Consider the following 18803-nt stretch of genomic DNA (forward strand, 5'->3'; position numbering starts at 1 on the left):
CTAGCCGGGATGGGGCAAAACCGAGGCGGCGGCATGGAGGCAGAGGCGGGGGAAGGTGGTCGCGCCATCGGCAGCCGCAACAAGATAGGTCAGACCAGCGGCGGTTGTGACGAAGGTGGCGGCGGGGTCGTCGAAGACGGCCATGGCCCGGGTGGCGGTCAGCAGGCGGGAGGCTGGCGGGCGGGCGGAATGAAAATGAAAGCGGTTGGTCAGTTGACGTGTGACCGGCTATTTTACATCTCCTGAAAGTGGAGATGCAAATCTGTATCTTTACGTGTTGTATTTATATCTCCTGGAGGCGGAGATGTGATTTTTTTTTTTTTTGCATCTAAATCATCTATTGAAGATGTTATGATAATCCCGGTCATCAGAACCACCGGACCGGAGGCTGTCATCCAGCTGGTACAACGGCCTGCATGCATGCAGCCGGGTTGCATAAACCTTCTCTAAGAGCATCTCCAACAGCCGCCCAAAAACTGCTCTGCGCGCTTAAATTTGGATTCTTTGGGCTTTGGACAGCTCCAGCAGAAGCTGTAAAATAATGCGCGCGTAAAAAAGGGTTGGGCTCGCGCTAAAAAACGCTATCGCTGCTGCAAATTTGAACGCCGGATTACACGCGCTTCACAATTTACACTGCGCGTTCTTTTGGGCATCTGCTAAAACAATATTAGGTCCGGCGCCCTAAAAATGCTACAGTGGCGCGCTAAAACTATTTTAGGGCGCGAAACTTTTGTGCAGTTGTTGGAGATGCTCTAAACCTTCCATGGATGCATGTGTTGGAAGGGTCGAATCGAGGCTTCAACGAAAGGCAAAGTGATCAATCTCTCGACTCGACGGAGGCGCGTCCATGGATGGACGGACGCAGGGGATTGTGAATCCTCACATGAGCGCACCATGGCTCACTAGCTAGCGTTAGGCGTGGCATGGCAACTGGGCGCCGGACGTCGTCGATCGCCGATCGTACTGCGACACGCTGCGTCCTGCATAATTGCGTCCATTTGCGTGCAGGTGGACGCCCCCTCTCATGCCGCGTCTGTGCAGAAAAGGAAAGCCAGCACCCTGGTCGTAATATTCATGCACACTCTCGGCACTAATCCATCGCATCGTGTCTTCTTGGTGAGAAACGGAAGAGGAGGAATGTGCGTGAGAGACGCGTGACCACGAGAAATGTGCCTTTTCTCTCACCTTTGATTGATAGCTTGGTTGGACTTGTTGAAACAAGTTTTTGCCGGAATTAACAAGTATTGCTGCTACATCTTGTCAGCTAAGCTCGCACTGGGACACAAGGGCATGCTGAGGCAGGCGCATCCATGACTCGTATCCACCCATGGGCTACACTACGCTTGGCGTCCAGCTCCTGAACCATACTACATGTCCTGTTGGCCGCACATTGTTGACAGAGCGCGTCTATATAAAGGAGACGGTTTCCGTGTGAGCTCATCGCCTCGTTAGTCACAGCCATTGCTTCCGTGAGTCACATCGAGCTCGAGCTACTGAGTGAGAGAAGCTAGCTAGCTAGCCAGACAGAGGGGGAGAGAGAGAGATGGGTATGGGATGGGGAGTTGTGAACGATGTGAAGCCGTACCTAGCGATGGTGCTGCTGCAGGTGGGGTTCGCCGGGATGAACATCGTTGCCGTGTCGTCCCTCAAGGGCGGGATGAGCCACTTCGTCCTCGTCGTCTACCGTAACATCGTCGCCACCGCCTTCATGGCGCCCTTCGCTCTCTATTTCGAGAGGTAACTAGCTAATTCCATCCATCCATGCATGGACAGATGGACTGACTACTCTCTCATATACCATCATATATCCAAGCAAGGGCTCTCGGTTGTTAATTAGAGTAGATGGTTCCACATGTTTTACCATAAAATTACACCACAACTTGCAAAAATTTACAGCACCACTTACACATGCATGCAAGCATGGATGAGTAGCGGAAGCCCGAAACGATTCGATCGATTTGTTTCAGTCCAGTTAGCAGCCTATGATTCAGTCCAGTTATATAGCAGCCTATCTTGGCGGTGCGTCGCTATGTTGGCCTAGTTCTGGCCATGTATCACACCTTTTCCGACTTTTCGATCTCTCAAACGTATTTGTTTGAACTTGTAAAGGCTTTAGTTTAAGCCCGGGCAAGTACATCCGCTCTAAAAAAGTTCTGTATTTTTAGACTATAAACTTTCGAGGATCTAGGGATAACAGAACAAACAGATAGATTGTGTAAAGGAAGATTGCGAAAATAAAAAAAGCCAACTTGCCAAACGTGCACCTCCACGATCTCGAGCAAACAAACACGTACAATTTGCTCAGTCCATTCTCATTTTTTGTCTCATTTAGATGGTGCAACAAGCTACACGACCACCACTCGTGGAACCTGATCCAGAAAAGTGCAGATGCACATCTTGATATCCTTCCATTTTGTGCCGGCTTTTTTTTTGCAAGAATTTTTTTCGTATTCATCAACTGGCAAGGTAATACAAAGAAGATCAAAAGTAAAAATTACATCCAGGTACGTAGATCACATAGCGACGACTACATGCATTGGAGCAAGCCAAAGGCGCGTCGTCATCATCACGCGTCCCTCACCGGAGCCGGGCAAACCTTGTTGTAGTAGACAGTTGAGTTGTCATGCTAAGGCCCTATAGGACCAGTGCACCAAACCGTAGATCAAAAGGATCCAACATATAGACACACGAACACACATGAAAGAAGACCGGATCTACATGGATCCACCGAAGACAAACGCTCCCGCGAGATCCACCAGAGATAAATGATCACGCGCCTTCCGACGACGCTAGAAGCACCGTTGGGACTCTCTTTATCACGAGTTAAATCCAATATGTGTAGATGTACGTACCCCATCTAGCAGCATCAACATATGGACATGTAGAAAATTAGAGTGCATGAGTACACGCAACCATGGACCTGCCTTACGGTTGCTCCTAGGGACCCCGCACCGCACGAGGATGCAGGTGGGGCGGGCTGGTAGTAGAAGGTGACCGTGCTCCCCTTTTCTCCCTCCCCACCCACCCCAGACTCCTGGCAGCGTCAAACCCATGTCGTCGATCTATAATATGTGCCACGGACTCACACATTGTGCTTCTCCATCGTCATGTGGCGATGTCATCCTCGGTGTGCTTCAAATCTGCGGTTGTGGATGCCTCCCTTAAGCTATGTTATGTCTGCTACACAGCAAGACCCCCGTCGTTAGCGCACGGCGCCGTAAGTCAATGTGTGTGTGCAGTGACTTGCAGTAGTGATGAAGGTTGTGAAACAACGATGACGTCGAGAATAGCCGATGAAGGTATCGTTCGACCATACCATAGATTCATGATTATTCTTTTCATGGTCGGACGGTGATTTGCTACCACGGGCGAGGATGGCTGAGCAATAGGCATCATGTGGTGGTGTTGTCTGATATAGATTTGACACCGTCTGCCAGCTAGGAGGATGGCATGAAGTTGACCAAGCGTCCCACCTTGGGGATTATCGTGTTGGTAATCTTCCCTCTCATGAATGGCGTTGTCATGTGTGTGACATTGATCTTTCTTCATTCGACGTTTTGTGTGGCAAGCAACTCCCGTTGGTGCTTGTGCGGGCATGGTCATCATTTGGGTGGAATCTCATTTCATGACCGTGCCTATGTAGATGTAGGAATCGTGGAAAGTGAAAGCGACATCAGATAAGGGCTTCGATTTGGTGGTACTTATTGATTACCCCATCAAAAACTATTGGGTGAAAATCATTGGTCATACCCTAGTTGGTCATATTTGGCAATGGCGACGATTTGGGTCATTACCTTGGTGAAAGCTTTGCTTGGAGTTTGTTTAGATGTGATCTTCAGGGTGAAAATGGACAAACTGACAGTTGATGGTCATTCCGATCCTGAAGGCGTTACCTTTGAAGAACCTTACTCATAGTCATTATGTTGTCATCATATGGTTGGTGCCTATGGTCGTTGCTGCATTTCTACGATCATTGTTTTGATCACTCCGGGTGTTATTTTTCTTCATTTTTTCGCCTGTGCATAACTTCGGTCTTATATGAATTTGTTCTTCCCCGACTGATTCTATGTGTGTGTGCCTTTGTGTTGGCTATGTGCATCCTAATCATAGAGAGATCAGGTATGTACTCATTTTGTTTGTATCTTCTTACTGCTTTATTATGAATCAATAAAAACGTCTCTTGTCAAGAAAAAAATCAGAGTGCATTAATTAGCAGAGGTAGAAAATGACACATAAGCTGGTATACGTAGCTAGCTATCCGGTCTGTCTGCCGTATGTGTGCTTACGTACGTGTAAACGCACTTGACGACCTCCACTAAGGCAGTGTGCCCTGATTGGCCACTGGTGGAGGCCTACCATGCATGGAACCCGCCACATGTCAGCTGGAAGCATGCACGGTTACAGTTCCATCCACTCGTACAATTAATTTTATTTATAGTATGAGTTTTCATTTCGATTCATTTTTACCTAGCTAGCTACTAGATCATCATTTCATGATAAAACGTATAACATGTGCAGGGAACGGAGGCCAAAGATGACAACCACCATCTTCATAAAGATTATGTGGCTCGCATTTCTCGAGTACGTCCGTATGATTAATTACACAGAACTCTTTCTTGATTACCGACTGACATGTAGGTGCCCATTGTCTCTCAGGCCGGTGCTCGACCAGAACGTGTACTTCATGGGCGCGAAGCTGACCTCGGCTGGGTTCTCGACGGCGCTCCTCAATACCCTCCCGGCTGTCACCTTCGTGCTGGCCCTCATCCTGCGCATGGAGAAGGTGCGGCTGCGGAGCCTGCACAGCCAGGCCAAGATCGCTGGCACGGTCCTCACGGTGGCCGGCGCCGTGCTGATGGTCCTGTACCACGGCCCTACCCTGCGGTTCCCGTGGACTAAGGGCCATCACCACGCCACCATCGGGGGCCAGGGCGCCGCCGCGCGGGACTGGCTCGTCGGGACCATAATGCTCATCGCCTCCTGCATGATCTGGCCGGGCTTCTTCATCCTCCAGGCCAACACGCTCCGGAGCTACCCGGCGGAGCTGTCTCTCACGGCGCTCATCTGCGGCATGGGCTCGCTGATGAGCGGCGCCGTCGCCCTCGTCGCTGAGCGCGCCAACACCCAGGTCTGGGCTATCGGCTTCGATAACCGCCTCTTCACCGTCGTCTACGGCGGCATAGTGTGCTCCGGCGTGGCGTACTACTTGCAGGGCGTCGTGTCGAGGCAAAGGGGCCCGGTGTTCGTGACGGCCTTCAGCCCGCTCAGCATGGTCATAACCGCCGTCATGGGCTCCATCATTCTCAAGGAGGAGATCACTCTCGGAAGGTACGTACTACATTAGTGCTGCCTGCCACCATAGCAAAATGGACGAGGACATGAAGCAGTGGGACGTTCCATACTAATGATACCATTTCCTTTGTGCTTTCAGTGTGATTGGGGCAGTGATCATCGTGTCAGGCCTGTACTTTCTCATCTGGGGCAAGAGCAAGGACGCCATCAGCCCCAGTCAAGTCTCCGACGTCAGCGTCAAGGGAGCCGGTGAACTGCCCTTAACCTCGGTCACCAACGGCCACGGCCACGGCAAGCAGTGCGGCCACGCCCACGGCAAGCAGTGCGGCCTCGGCAACGGCAACGGCGGCCATGTCGACGTCGAGACGCCCACGACCAATGGGCACTGCTAGCCAAGGGATCGTGTTATACGTACTGTAGTTGTTCATCTAGCTTTTCCCTTGTACTGCATAGTGCATCGATCAATCATGCATGGAGACGAATTTTCTTTTCTTCTTGTCAGCTTCTCCCTAGCTACGATCTTATCATGTGGCTATGTGAGAGTGAGCAAGTGCTGGTTATAGCATTTCTTGTGATGGTTATACCGGATGCTCTGGTCACTACTAAGTTGAGCAGAGAAGCACGGGGCATCTCCAACGCCGACCCTTAAAACGAACACAATATTTGTCCACGGACCGATGAGGACCTTCTATGCATGTGCATGTCGCGGTTGAGGAAAGAGAGGAGATGTCCGGATGTACGACGTGGTGGCTTTTAGTTTGCTAGACGGATGTCGGGACTCCCCCGACCGCCGCCCCCCCCCCCCCCCCCCCCCCCCTCAAAAAAAATTTGCTTCTAGTTTGAAAGAGTTTGGACGTCCGAACACATTTCCGGACGCTTGGGGGATAATATTGGATGACAAAAGTGTATGTACTCCCGCAAAGCATATAGGGATTATTTGAAGGTCCCCGTTGGAGATGCCCTAGATGAACAAGGGTATTCATTAAATTCTGAACAGGAAAGCTAACCGGCGGCCGGTCGCTGGGGCTGGATGGCAAGCGAATGGGTTCGCCCTGCAATTTTAGGTCATAGCGATTGTATTTTGATGGCAGTTTCTGGCTGACCGTGTGCATTTTTTCTTTCCTAATAAAAACTGCCATGTGCCTCTAAGAAAAATGCCATGTGTTTCTAAAAAGACGACACGTAAAGCGTTCGCAAATGCCATCTTCCCGGAGACCGTTCACTGGATATTGGGGCCCATTCTGAAAGTGGGTATAAATGCTGGACGTTAACATGGAGGGTGAGGATCTCATCCATAATTTTATTTTTGGGCCATCAACATGTCCATTAAACAAGCCAAAGGATCACAGGAGGTTCACCATCCCAGGAGAATGGACAAGGCATAAATGTCACCCCGTGGCCTTGTATATTGAACGCTCGTCAATAGGGTCCATCCATAACTTTTTTTAGACAACGTCGCGAAGCTTTATTAATTCGTCACAATGTTTACAACGACGGATGATGGGTCCGTCCATAACTGAAAATACTCTCGTGGTGCTTGAAAAAGCAGTCGCTACCATGGCCCATCACCCAGAGCACCATAACATGGCTGTCTAGAGCAACACTTAGTGGAGTGGCCCATCACCCAGAGCACCTGCAATTTTAGGTCATAGCGATTGTATTTTGATGGCAGTTTCTGGCTGACCGTGCGCATTTTTTCTTTCCTAATAAAAACTGCCATGTGCCTCTAAGAAAAATGCCATGTGTTTCTAAAAAGACGACACGTAAAGCGTTCGCAAATGCCATCTTCCCGGAGACCGTTCACTGGATATTGGGGCCCATTCTGAAAGTGGGTATAAATGCTGGACGTTAACGTGGAGGGTGAGGATCTCATCCATAATTTTATTTTTGGGCCATCAACATGTCCATTAAACAAGCCAAAGGATCACAGGAGGTTCACCATCCCAGGAGAATGGACAAGGCATAAATGTCACCCCGTGGCCTTGTATATTGAACGCTCGTCAATAGGGTCCATCCATAACTTTTTTTAGACAACGTCGCGAAGCTTTATTAATTCGTCACAATGTTTACAACGACGGATGATGGGTCCGTCCATAACTGAAAATACTCTCGTGGTGCTTGAAAAAGCAGTCGCTACCATGGCCCATCACCCAGAGCACCATAACATGGCTGTCTAGAGCAACACTTAGTGGAGTGGCCCATCACCCAGAGCACCTGCAATTTTAGGTCATAGCGATTGTATTTTGATGGCAGTTTCTGGCTGACCGTGCGCATTTTTTCTTTCCTAATAAAAACTGCCATGTGCCTCTAAGAAAAATGCCATGTGTTTCTAAAAAGACGACACGTAAAGCGTTCGCAAATGCCATCTTCCCGGAGACCGTTCACTGGATATTGGGGCCCATTCTGAAAGTGGGTATAAATGCTGGACGTTAACGTGGAGGGTGAGGATCTCATCCATAATTTTATTTTTGGGCCATCAACATGTCCATTAAACAAGCCAAAGGATCACAGGAGGTTCACCATCCCAGGAGAATGGACAAGGCATAAATGTCACCCCGTGGCCTTGTATATTGAACGCTCGTCAATAGGGTCCATCCATAACTTTTTTTAGACAACGTCGCGAAGCTTTATTAATTCGTCACAATGTTTACAACGACGGATGATGGGTCCGTCCATAACTGAAAATACTCTCGTGGTGCTTGAAAAAGCAGTCGCTACCATGGCCCATCACCCAGAGCACCATAACATGGCTGTCTAGAGCAACACTTAGTGGAGTGGAGGTAACAATGGGAATGGGCTGGCGATACCCATTGGACAATGCACGGCCCAAAACTTTCAAGGCCAATGGGTCTTTTCGATCAGCTTCCTAACGAAATTGGGGCAGGTATCTAGTCACCACTGGTCCATCTGGATGGGAGCATCGACCTAGATTTTGTTGCCTCTACCGGAATTTCCTATTCGCCGCTTACTGCAGCAAGTAGTCGCCGCTTCGCACAGGCGGAGCTCACCCTGGGCCGGCCCATTTGAGTGGTTTCGCCTCGCAAGATGAACCGCAAAAAACGATCGCGCTAGGGATCGAACCTACGACCTCCAGTAGCGGAACACATTGCGCTAGCCACCGCGACTGGCTCGTGCATTTGTAAGAATAGAAATGCTAAACTTAAAGAAACTAAAACGAGGAAAAAACCATTTGTTCCTTCTACTGTATTTTCTTCAATCTTATTCTGACTTTCTTTTTTCTCGTTTTCTTTGTCTTATTCTGTTTTTTTACTTTTTCTTTGTAAGCTTTTCGAAAAGTTCAAATATGGTTCAGAATTTTCAAAAATATTCTTTTTGTCAAAAATTGTTCATATTTCTGAAATAGTGTTCACATTTACAAAATTTTGTTCACAATTTCGAAAAATGTTCCTGATTTTTTTGTCTGTTTTCTTTCTTTTTCTTCTTTTTTTCTCAAAAGAAATTCAAATATTCAAATTTTGTTCGTATTTTCATAAAATTTTCAGTTTTCGATTAAATGGTTCTCCAATTCAAAATTTGTTCCCGTTACACAAAAAGTTCAAAACTTTCGAAATGCAGAAAATATACCGGGTTTCATAAAATGTTCGTGTTTTCATAAAATGTTCGCCCTTCCAAATTTGTTCGGGATTTTTAAAAATTGTTCTCTATTTCAAAATTTGTTCTCAAGATTCAAAAAAATGTTTGTGCTTTAAAAAATTGTTCACGCTTCCAAATTTGTTAGGGATTTTTCAAAATTGTTCTCTATTTCAAAATTTGTCCTCGAGATTCAAAAAATGTCCGTGCTTTAAAAAAATGTTTGCGCTTCCAAATTTGTTCAGGAGTTTTCAAATTTTGTTCTCAAGATTCAAAAAATGTTCGTGCTTTAAAAATTGTTCACGCTTCCAAATTTGTTATCCATTTCCAAAAAAATTCTAAAGATTCAAAAATGTTTGTGCTTTAAAAAAATTGTCCGTGCTTCCAAATTTGTTCTCTGTTTCAAAATTTGTTCTCAAGATTCGGAAAATGTTTGTGCTTTAAAGAAATGTCACAAATTCCAAAACTGTTTGGGAAATTCAAAAGTTGTTTGTGTTTCCAAATTTTGTTTCAAAATTTGTAAAATTGTTCCTGTTCAGTTTTTTGGGTAGTTTAAAAAATGTTTCCGTTCTAAAAAATATGTTTGCGTCTCCAAAATTCGTTTGTGTGTTGAAAAATGTTTGAGTTTTCTCAAAATTTGTAAAAAAAACTAATAATGTTCGCGTTTGATAAAACATTCACGTTTTGTTTTTGCTATTTGGAAAATCGTAAAGGATGTTTTTCAAACAGTCTTATACTTTCTTTAGTTCTTGTAGGTTTCCGCTGTGGTTTGGTCAACTGAGCGCTTCCATCCTAGTGTCTAGTAGGGTGCGAGTGCAAGTCGAAAGTATTGTGTTCGATTCCCAGCCATCACACCCTGCTATTTTTTTTGCAAATTATCACTTGTATTTGCAGCGCACTCCAATGGGCCGGCCCAGTCGGCGCACCGCAGCGACGTGCGTGTGCGAAGTCGCGTCGCCCCCTGTGCGTCGGCGCCCTGTTGGACGCAACGAGCGTCCAGTAGGAGCTCCCGCCTCTACCTGTATATGTAATTACAATAGAACATGCCTTTGCAAGGTTATTTGCCAAATATGCTATTTTTTATGTTTGCGGTTCATGGTAGAAACTGAAACGGAGTAGCATATGTGCTTTTTTCATTAAGAATAAACTCCGAATATCCTAAAATGGTATAAAATTTGGTTGCTAAATGATGTTATCTGAAATGATGTTGTGTAATCGGTCGTTGTTCTAACATAAATCTGGTAACATAAAATGGTATAAAGGAATAGCGACAGAAAACACACACTCCCATTCCTTCCTGTCTGCTGCCTCTCAAGCACTAGCGCCCAGATCCAATCCCGAACTCACTTTGCTCCCGCAGTGCTTCTCCACCTCCATTCCCAGCAATGGCAGACGCCACCCTCAAGGGGCACTGGCCGGCTCCTTTGTCACGGAGGGCACCGTCTTGAAGCTGCGCAACGCGGGGTATATCCCCACGGAGGTCAGCACTCGCTAACTTATGCGTGGTGGGCAGATATCAGCACCCGCCACAACTAACTTTTGGATATCTATAATTCATTTTTCTCATTGGTTACAACAATTTATCTGTGGCGGGCATAAGTTTTGACCGCCACTATTGAGCATTCAAACAGTAGCGGGTGTTAGTAGACGCCCGCCACTGGTAGATTTCTTCAAGCGGGCAAATTTGGAAGGGTTTATGTGTGGCGGGCATGTGTTTCCGCCCGCCACTGCTATGCTGATACCAGTGGCGGGTACCTTTTGTTACCGGCCACTGCTACTCTTCCAAAATAGCTATGACGGGTAACTTGCCACACCCGCCACTAATTTAAGGCCACGTATAAGTCTTTTCTCAGTAGTGCCTCTGCTGACATGACATGGGTCAACGCGCCACGCGAGAGGTCAGCGAGCGCTCGTGCTAAAAAGGACTTCGAGTGAATCACTTACTATAGGATGAGGACCTGAATGTATATTTTCAAAGAATTCGAACTAAATGACACTTCGTTGAAACTTTTAGGACCTTCAATGCATTTAACTCTACTTTTATTTATTAGCAGAAAGAAGACATTTGATTCTGGCCCTTTCGGAAGAATCTGTTGATTTACAATTACGCATCTAGAACAAAGAGATTTTTTTTTAAAAGGAGGTAATCCCCCGGCCTCTACATCAGCACGATGCATGCGACCATCTTATTAATAAGCAAAAAGTTCAACAAAGTTTCCAGGTCTCAAAAAAGCAAAAAAGCTCCCATAGAGCAAAAAAACATGAAAAAGGATAGCCACAACCGGCGGAATAAAGATAGATAGGCAACTAGACACCTATCCTATTACATGACTGCCATCCAAATCGGTTGAAGATAGCCCGCGCTATCATCTCCCACCGAATAGATCCAGTAACCATACGCTCCCTGGCATCCATCGGAGTGAGTAGCAACCACATACGGATCAGTGTAGTGGTCCGAAAAATAACCTGCAAGAAATGAATATGTGTTGTTCTGTTAAAAACCAAATCGTTCATGCAGTTCCTTAAGGCCCATAATAAAGCACATACTCCTACACGGATATGTTTCGTTGTTTCTGACTCAACTCCATCTAGCCACGTCACAAATAACGTGTGGATGGTAGTCGGAGGAGTAATATTAAACGCTATGTGAACAGACCACCATATTTTTTTGCCATGGGGCCATCAAGAAAGAGTTTTTTTTAGAAAATAAGGAAGACCCCCGGCCTTTGCATCCGGGTGATACATGCAACCACTTTATTAATTATTCACAAAAGACCTTACAAAAAATACAATAATAAGTCTGAAGCCACCGTCTAGGCAACATCTGTCGCTACTCATATCCTGTTGATGAAGGGATATGCTGATAGTCCGGGCCTAATACCACATACCTCGCAGCCAAGCCTAACATCTAAGACCTGAGGCCCCGACCTAGCCACTTGCCAGATCTGGGGCATGAAGGAAAATATGCCCTAGAGGCAACAATAAAGTTGCTATTTATATTTCCTTATATCATGATATATGTTTATTATTCATGCTAGAGTTGTATTAACCGGAAACTTAGTACATGTGTGAATACATAGACAAAACTAAGTGTCCCTAGTATGCCTCTACTTGACTAGCTCGTTAATCAAAGATGGTTAAGTTTCCTGACCATGGACATGTGTTGTCATTTGATGAATGGGATCACATCATTAGAGAATGATGTGATGGACAAGACCCATCCGTTAGCTTAGCATTATGATCGTTAAGTTTTATTGCTATTTCTTTCTTCATGACTTATACATATTCCTCTGACTATGAGATTATGCAACTCCCGAATACCGGAGGAACACCTTGTGTGCTATCAAACGTCACAACGTAACTGGGTGATTATAAAGATGCTCTACAGGTGTCTCCGAAGGTGCTTGTTGGGTTGGCATAGATCAAGATTAGGATTTGTCACTCCGTGTATCGGAGAGGTATCTCTGGGCCCTCTCAGTAATACTCATCACTATAAGCCTTGCAAGCAATGTGACTAATGAGTTAGTTACAGGATGATGCATTACGGAACGAGTAAAGAGACTTGCCGATAACGAGATTGAACTAGGTATGATGATACCGACGAACAAATCTCGGGCAAGTAACATACGGATGACAAAGGGAACAACGTATGTTGTTATGTGGTTCGACCAATAAAGATCTTCGTAGAATATGTTGGAGCCAATATGAGCATCCAGGTTCCGCTATTGGTTATTGACCGAAGATGTGTCTCGGTCATGTCTACATAGTTCTCGAACCCGTAGGGTCCGCACGCTTAACGTTCAATGGCGATTTGTATTATGAGTTATGTGTTTTGATGACCGAAGTTTGTTCGGAGTCCCGGATGAGATCACGGACATGACGAGGAGTCTCGAAATGGTTGAGACATAAGGATTCATATATTGGAAGGTTACATTCGGACACCGGAATGGTTCGGGTCGTTTCGCATAAGTTTCGGAGTCTGGGGGTTATCGGAACCCCCCTGGGAAGTTAATGGGCCACCATGGGCCTTAATGGAGAAGAGAAAGGGCTGGCCAGGAGGTGGGACGCTCCCCCTTGCCCCAATCCTAATTGGACAAGGGGAGGGAGCGGCACCCCCTCCTTCCTTCTCTCCTCCTCCTCATTCCCCCCTTCTCCCACTTGGAATAGGAAAGGGGGGTGAATCCTACTAGGTTTGGAGTCCTAGTAGGACTCCCCCCCATGGCACACCTCCCCCTTGCCCCAATCCTAATTGGACAAGGGGAGGGGGCACCCTAGGACACACAAGTTGATCTTTTAGCCGTGTGCGGTGGCCCCCTCCACAGTTACACACATCGGTCATATCGTTGTAGTACTTAGGCGAAGCCCTGCGCCGGTAACTCCATCATCACCGTCGCCACGCCGTCATGCTGACGAAACTCTCCCTCGACCTCAACTGGATCAAGAGTACGAGGGACGTCATCGAGCTGAATGTGTGCTGAACACGGAGGTGCTGTACGTACGGTGCTAGGATCAGTCGGATCGTGAAGACGTACGACTACATCAACCGTGTTGATAGAGCGCTTCCACTTTCGGTCTACGAGAGTACGTCGACACACTCTCCCCTCTCGTTGCTATGCATCTCCTAGATAGATCTTGCGTGATCGTAGGATTTTTTTTGAAATTACTATGTTCCCCAAAAGTGGTATCAGAGCCAGGTCTATGCGTAGATGTTATTTGAACGAGTAGAACACAAAGAGGTGTGGGCGATAATAGTCATAGTGCTTACCAGCATGTCATACTTTGATTCGGCGGTATTGTTGGATGAAGCGACCCAGACCGACATTACATGACCGCGTTCATGAGACTGGTTCTACCGATGTGCATCGCACACAGGTGGCTAGTGGGTGTCTGTTTCTCCAACTTTAGTTGAACCGAGTGTGACTACGCCCGGTCCTTGTTCAAGGTTGAAACAACACACTTGACGAAAAATCGTTGTGGTTTTGATGCTTAGGTAAGAACGGTTCTTGCTAAGCCCGTAGCAGCCACGTAAAACTTGCGACAACAATGTAGAGGACGTCTAACTTGTTTTTGCAGGGCATGTTGTGATGTGATATGGTCAAGACGTGATGATATATAATTTGTTGTATGAGATGATCATGTTTTGTAGAAGTTATCGGCAACTAGCAGGAGCCTTATGGTTGTCACTTTATTGTATGAAATACAATCACCATGTAATTGCTTTACTTTATCACTAAGCGGTAGCGATAGTCGTAGAAGCAATAGTTGGCGAGACGACAACCATGCTACGATGGAGATCAAGGTGTCAAGCCGGTGACGATGGTGATCATGACGGTGCTTTGGAGATGGAGATCAAAGGCACAAGATGATGATGGCCATGTCATATCACTTATATTGATTGCATGTGATGTTTATCCTTTATGCATCTTATTTTGCTTAGTACGGCGGTAGCATTATAAGATGATCTCTCACTAAATTTCAAGGTACAAGTGTTCTCCCTGAGTATGCACCGTTGCTACAGTTCGTCGTGCCGAGACACCACGTGATGACCGGGTGTGATAAGCTCTACGTTCACATACAACGGGTGCAAGCCAGTTTTGCACACGCAGAATACTCGGGTTAAACTTGACGAGCCTAGCATATGCAGATATGGCCTCGGAACACTGAGACCGAAAGGTCGAGCGTGAATCATATAGTAGATATGATCAACATAGTGATGTTCACCATTGAAAGCTACTCCATCTCACGTGATGATCGGACATAGTTTAGTTGATATGGATCACGTGATCATTTAGATGACTAGAGAGATGTCTATCTAAGTGGGAGTTCTTAAGTAATATGATTAATTGAACTTTAATTTATCATGAACTTACTACCTGATAGTATTTTGCATGTCTATGTTGTTGTAGATCAATGGCCCGTGCTACTGTTCCGTTGAATTCTAATGCGTTCCTAGAGAAAGCTAAGTTGAAAGATGATGGTAGCAACTACACGGACTGGGTCCGTAATTTGAGGAATATCCTCATTGCTGCACAGAAGAATTACGTCCTGGAAGCACCGCTAGGTGCAAGACCCGATGCAGGAGCAACTCCGGACGTTATGAACGTCTGGCAGAGCAAAGCTGATGACTACTCGATAGTTCAGTGTGCCATGCTTTACGGCTTAGAACCCGGACTTCAACAACGTTTTGAATGCCATGGAGCATATGAGATGTTCCAGGGGTTGAAGTTAATATTTCAAGCAAATGCCTGGATTGAGAGATATGAAGTCTCCAATAAATTCTATAGCTGCAAGATGTAAGAGAATAGTTCTGTCAGTGAACATATACTCAGAATGTCTGGGTACCACAACCACTTGACTCGACTAGGAGCTAATCTTCCTGATGATAGTGTCATTGACAGAGTTCTTCAATCACTGCCACCAAGCTACAAAAGCTTTGTGATGGACTATAATATGCAAGGGATGGATAAGACAATTCCCGAGCTCTTCACGGTGCTAAAAGCTGCGGAGGTAGAAATCAAGAAGGAGCATCAAGTGTTGATGGTTAACAAGACCACTAGTTTGAAGAAAAAGGGTAAAGGGAAGAAGGGGAACTTCAAGAAGAATGACAAGCAAGTTGCTGCTCAAGTGAAGAATCCCAAGTCTGGACCTAAGCCTGAGACTGAGTGCTTCAACTGCAAAGGGACTGGTCACTGGAAGCGGAATTGCCCCAAGTATTTGGCGGATAAGAAGGATGGCAAAATAAAAGGTATATTTGGTATACCTGTTATTGATGTGTACCTTACTAATGCTCATAGTAGCGCCTGGGTATTTGATACTGGTTCTGTTGCCCTTATTTGCAACTCGAAATAGGGGCTACGGATTAAGCGGAGATTGGCATGAAGGAAATATGCCCTAGAGGCAATAATGAAGTTGTTATTTATATTTCCTTATATCATGATAAATGTTTATTATTCATGCTAGAATTGTATTAACCGGAAACTTAGTGCTTGTATGAATACGTAGACAAACAGAGTGTCCCTAGTATGCCTCTACTTGACTAGCTCGTTAATCAAAGATGGTTAAGTTTCCTAGCCATAGACATGTGTTGTCATTTGATGAACGGGATCACATCATTAGAGAATGATGTGATGGACAAGACCCATCCGTTAGCTTAGCATAATGATCATTTAGTTTTATTGCTATTGCTTTCTTCATGACTTATACATGTTCCTCTGACTATGAGATTATACAACTCCTGAATACCGGAGGAACACCTGGTGTGCTATCAAACGTCACAACATAACTAGGTGATTATAAAGATGCTCTACAGGTGTATCCGAAGGTGCTTGTTGGGTTGGCATAGATCAAGATTAGGATTTGTCACTCCGTGTATCGGAGAGGTATCTCTAGGCCCTCTCGGTAATGCTCATCACTATAAGCCTTGCAAGCAATGTGACTAATGAGTTAGTTACGGGATGATGCATTACGGAACGAGTAGAGAGACTTGCCGATAACGAGATTGAACTAGGTATGATGATACTGACGACCGAATCTCGGGCAAGTAACATACCGATGAAAAAGGGAACAACGTATGTTGTTATGCAGTTTGACCGATAAAGATCTTCGTAGAATACGTAGGAGCCAATATGAGCATCCAGGTTCCGCTATTGGTTATTGACCGGAGATGTGTCTCGGTCATGTCTACATAGTTCTCGAACCCATAGGGTCCGCACGCTTAACGTTCGATGCCGATTTGTATTATGAGTTATGTGTTTTGATGACCGAAGTTTGTTCGGAGTCCCGGATGATATCACGGACATGACGAGGAGTCTCGAAATGGTCCAGACATAAAGTTTCATATATTGGAAGGTGACATTCAGACACCGAAATGGTTCGGGTCATTTCAGATAAGTTTCGGAGTACGGGTGTTATCAGAACCACCCCCGGGGAAGTTAATGGGCCACCATGGGCCTTAATGGAGAAGGGAGAGGGCTGGCCAGGAGGTGGCGCGCGCCCCCTTGCCCCAATCCGAATTAGACAAGGGGAGGGGGCGGCGCCCCCCCTCCTTCCTTCTCTCCTCCCCCTCCTTCCCCCTTCTCCCACTTGGAATAGGAAAGGGGGGGGGCGAATCCTACTAGGTTTAGAGTCCTAGTAGGACTCCCCCCCATCTCGCGCCTCCCCCTTGGCCGGCCTCCTCCTCCCCCTCCTTTATATACGTGACGAGGGGGGCACCCTAGGACACACAATTTGATCTTTTAGCCGTGTGCGGTGCCCTCCTCCACAGTTACACACCTCGGTCATATCGTTGTAGTGCTTAGGCGAAGCCCTGCTCCGGTAACTTCATCATCACCGTCGCCACGCCGCCGTGCCGACGAAACTCTCCCTCCGCCTCAACTGGATCAAGAGTACGAGGGACGTCATCGAGCTGAACGTGTGCTGAACACCGAGGTGCCGTACGTTCAGTGCTAGGATCGGTCGGATCGTGAAGACGTATGACTACATCAACCGCGTCGATAAAACGCTTCCGCTTTCGGTCTACGAGGGTACGTGGACACACTCTCCCCTCTCGTTGCTATGCATCTCCTAGATAGATCTAGCGTGATCGTAGGATTTTTTTTGAAATTACTGCGTTCCCCAACATCCCCCCTTGGCGCGCCCCCTCTAGGCCGGCCGCCTCCTCCTCCCCTCCTCTGTATACGGAGGCGGGGGACACCCCAAAGACATATTAATTGTTCTCTTAGCCGTGTGCGGTGCCCCCTCCACAGTTTACGCCTCCGCTCATAGCGTCGTAGTGCTTAGGCTAAGCCCTACGCGGATCACATCACCATCACCGTCACCACACCGTCGTGCGGACGGAACTCTCCCTCGCCCCTCTGCTGGATCAAGAGTTCGAGGGACGTCATCGAGCTGAATGTGTGATGAACACGGAGGTGCCGTACGTTCGGTTCTTGGATCGTGAAGACGTTTGACTACATCAACCAAGTTAACCTAACGCTTCCGCTTTCGGTCTACGAGGGTACATGGACTCACTCTCCCCTCTCGTTGCTATGCATCTCCTAGATAGATCTTGTGTGATCGTAGGAAATTTTTTGAAATTATATGCTACGTTCCCCAACAGTGGCATCCGAGCCAAGTCTATGTGTAGATGATATGCACGAGTAGAACATAAAGAGTTGTGGGCGATAATAGTCATACTGCTTACCACCAACGTCTTACTTTGATTCAGCGGTATTGTTGGATGAAGCGGCCCGGACCAACATTACATGACCACGTTCATGAGACCGGTTATACCTACGTGCTTTGCACACAGGTGGCTGGCGGGTGTCTGTTTCTCCAACTTTAGTTAAATCGAGTTTGACTACGGTCGGTCCTTGTTGAAGGTTTAAACAGCACACTTGACGAAAAATCATTGTGGTTTGATGCGTAGGTAAGAACGGTTCTTGCTAGAAGCCCGTAGCAGCCACGTAAAACTTACAACAACAAGGTAGAGGGCATGTTGTGATGTGATATGGTCAAGACGTGATGAGATATAAATTGTTGTATGAGATGATCATGTTTTGTAGAAGTTATCGGCAACTGGCAGGAGCCTTATGGTTGTCGCTTTATTGTATGAAATGCAATCGCCATGTAATTGCTTTACTTTATCACTAAGCGGTAGCGATAGTCGTAGAAGCAATAGCTGGCGAGACGACAACGACGCTACGATGAAGATCAAGGTGTCAAGCCGGTAATGATGGAGATCATGACGGTGCTTTGGAGATGGAGATCAAAGGCAGAAGATGATGATGGCCATATCATGTCACATATTTTGATTGCATGTGATGTTTATCTTTTATGCATCTTATTTTGCTTAGTACGGCGGTAGCATTATAAGAAGATCCCTTACTAAATTTCAAGGTATAAGTGTTCTCCCTGAGTATGCACCGTTGCTACAGTTCGTC

General features: G+C 46.4%; 1 protein-coding gene across 1 annotated transcript; it reads left to right on the forward strand.

The window, feature by feature from the left end:
- Positions 1-1535: 1535 nt before the first annotated feature.
- Positions 1536-5783, forward strand: LOC123141881 (WAT1-related protein At1g44800-like). Its single transcript, XM_044560950.1, has 4 exons — positions 1536-1737; positions 4519-4581; positions 4657-5328; positions 5432-5783. Exons 1-4 carry the CDS (start codon positions 1544-1546, stop codon positions 5682-5684), a joined length of 1182 nt encoding a protein of 393 aa, XP_044416885.1. The 5' UTR covers positions 1536-1543; the 3' UTR covers positions 5685-5783.
- The last annotated feature ends 13020 nt before the right edge of the window (positions 5784-18803 follow it).

Source organism: Triticum aestivum, chromosome 6D, assembly GCF_018294505.1.
Source record: "Triticum aestivum cultivar Chinese Spring chromosome 6D, IWGSC CS RefSeq v2.1, whole genome shotgun sequence".
NCBI lineage: Eukaryota > Viridiplantae > Streptophyta > Magnoliopsida > Poales > Poaceae > Triticum > Triticum aestivum.

What these genes read in the sequence shown, in the direction of transcription:
- LOC123141881 (XM_044560950.1), top strand. Translation starts at nt 1,544, where the DNA reads ATGGGTATGGGATGGGGAGTTGTGAACGATGTGAAGCCGTACCTAGCG. An exon ending in TTCGCTCTCTATTTCGAGAG is followed by an intron (nt 1,738 to 4,518) that starts GTAACTAGCTAA and finishes TAACATGTGCAG; the next exon opens with GGAACGGAGGCCAAAGATGA. An exon ending in GAGGAGATCACTCTCGGAAG is followed by an intron (nt 5,329 to 5,431) that starts GTACGTACTACA and finishes TTGTGCTTTCAG; the next exon opens with TGTGATTGGGGCAGTGATCA.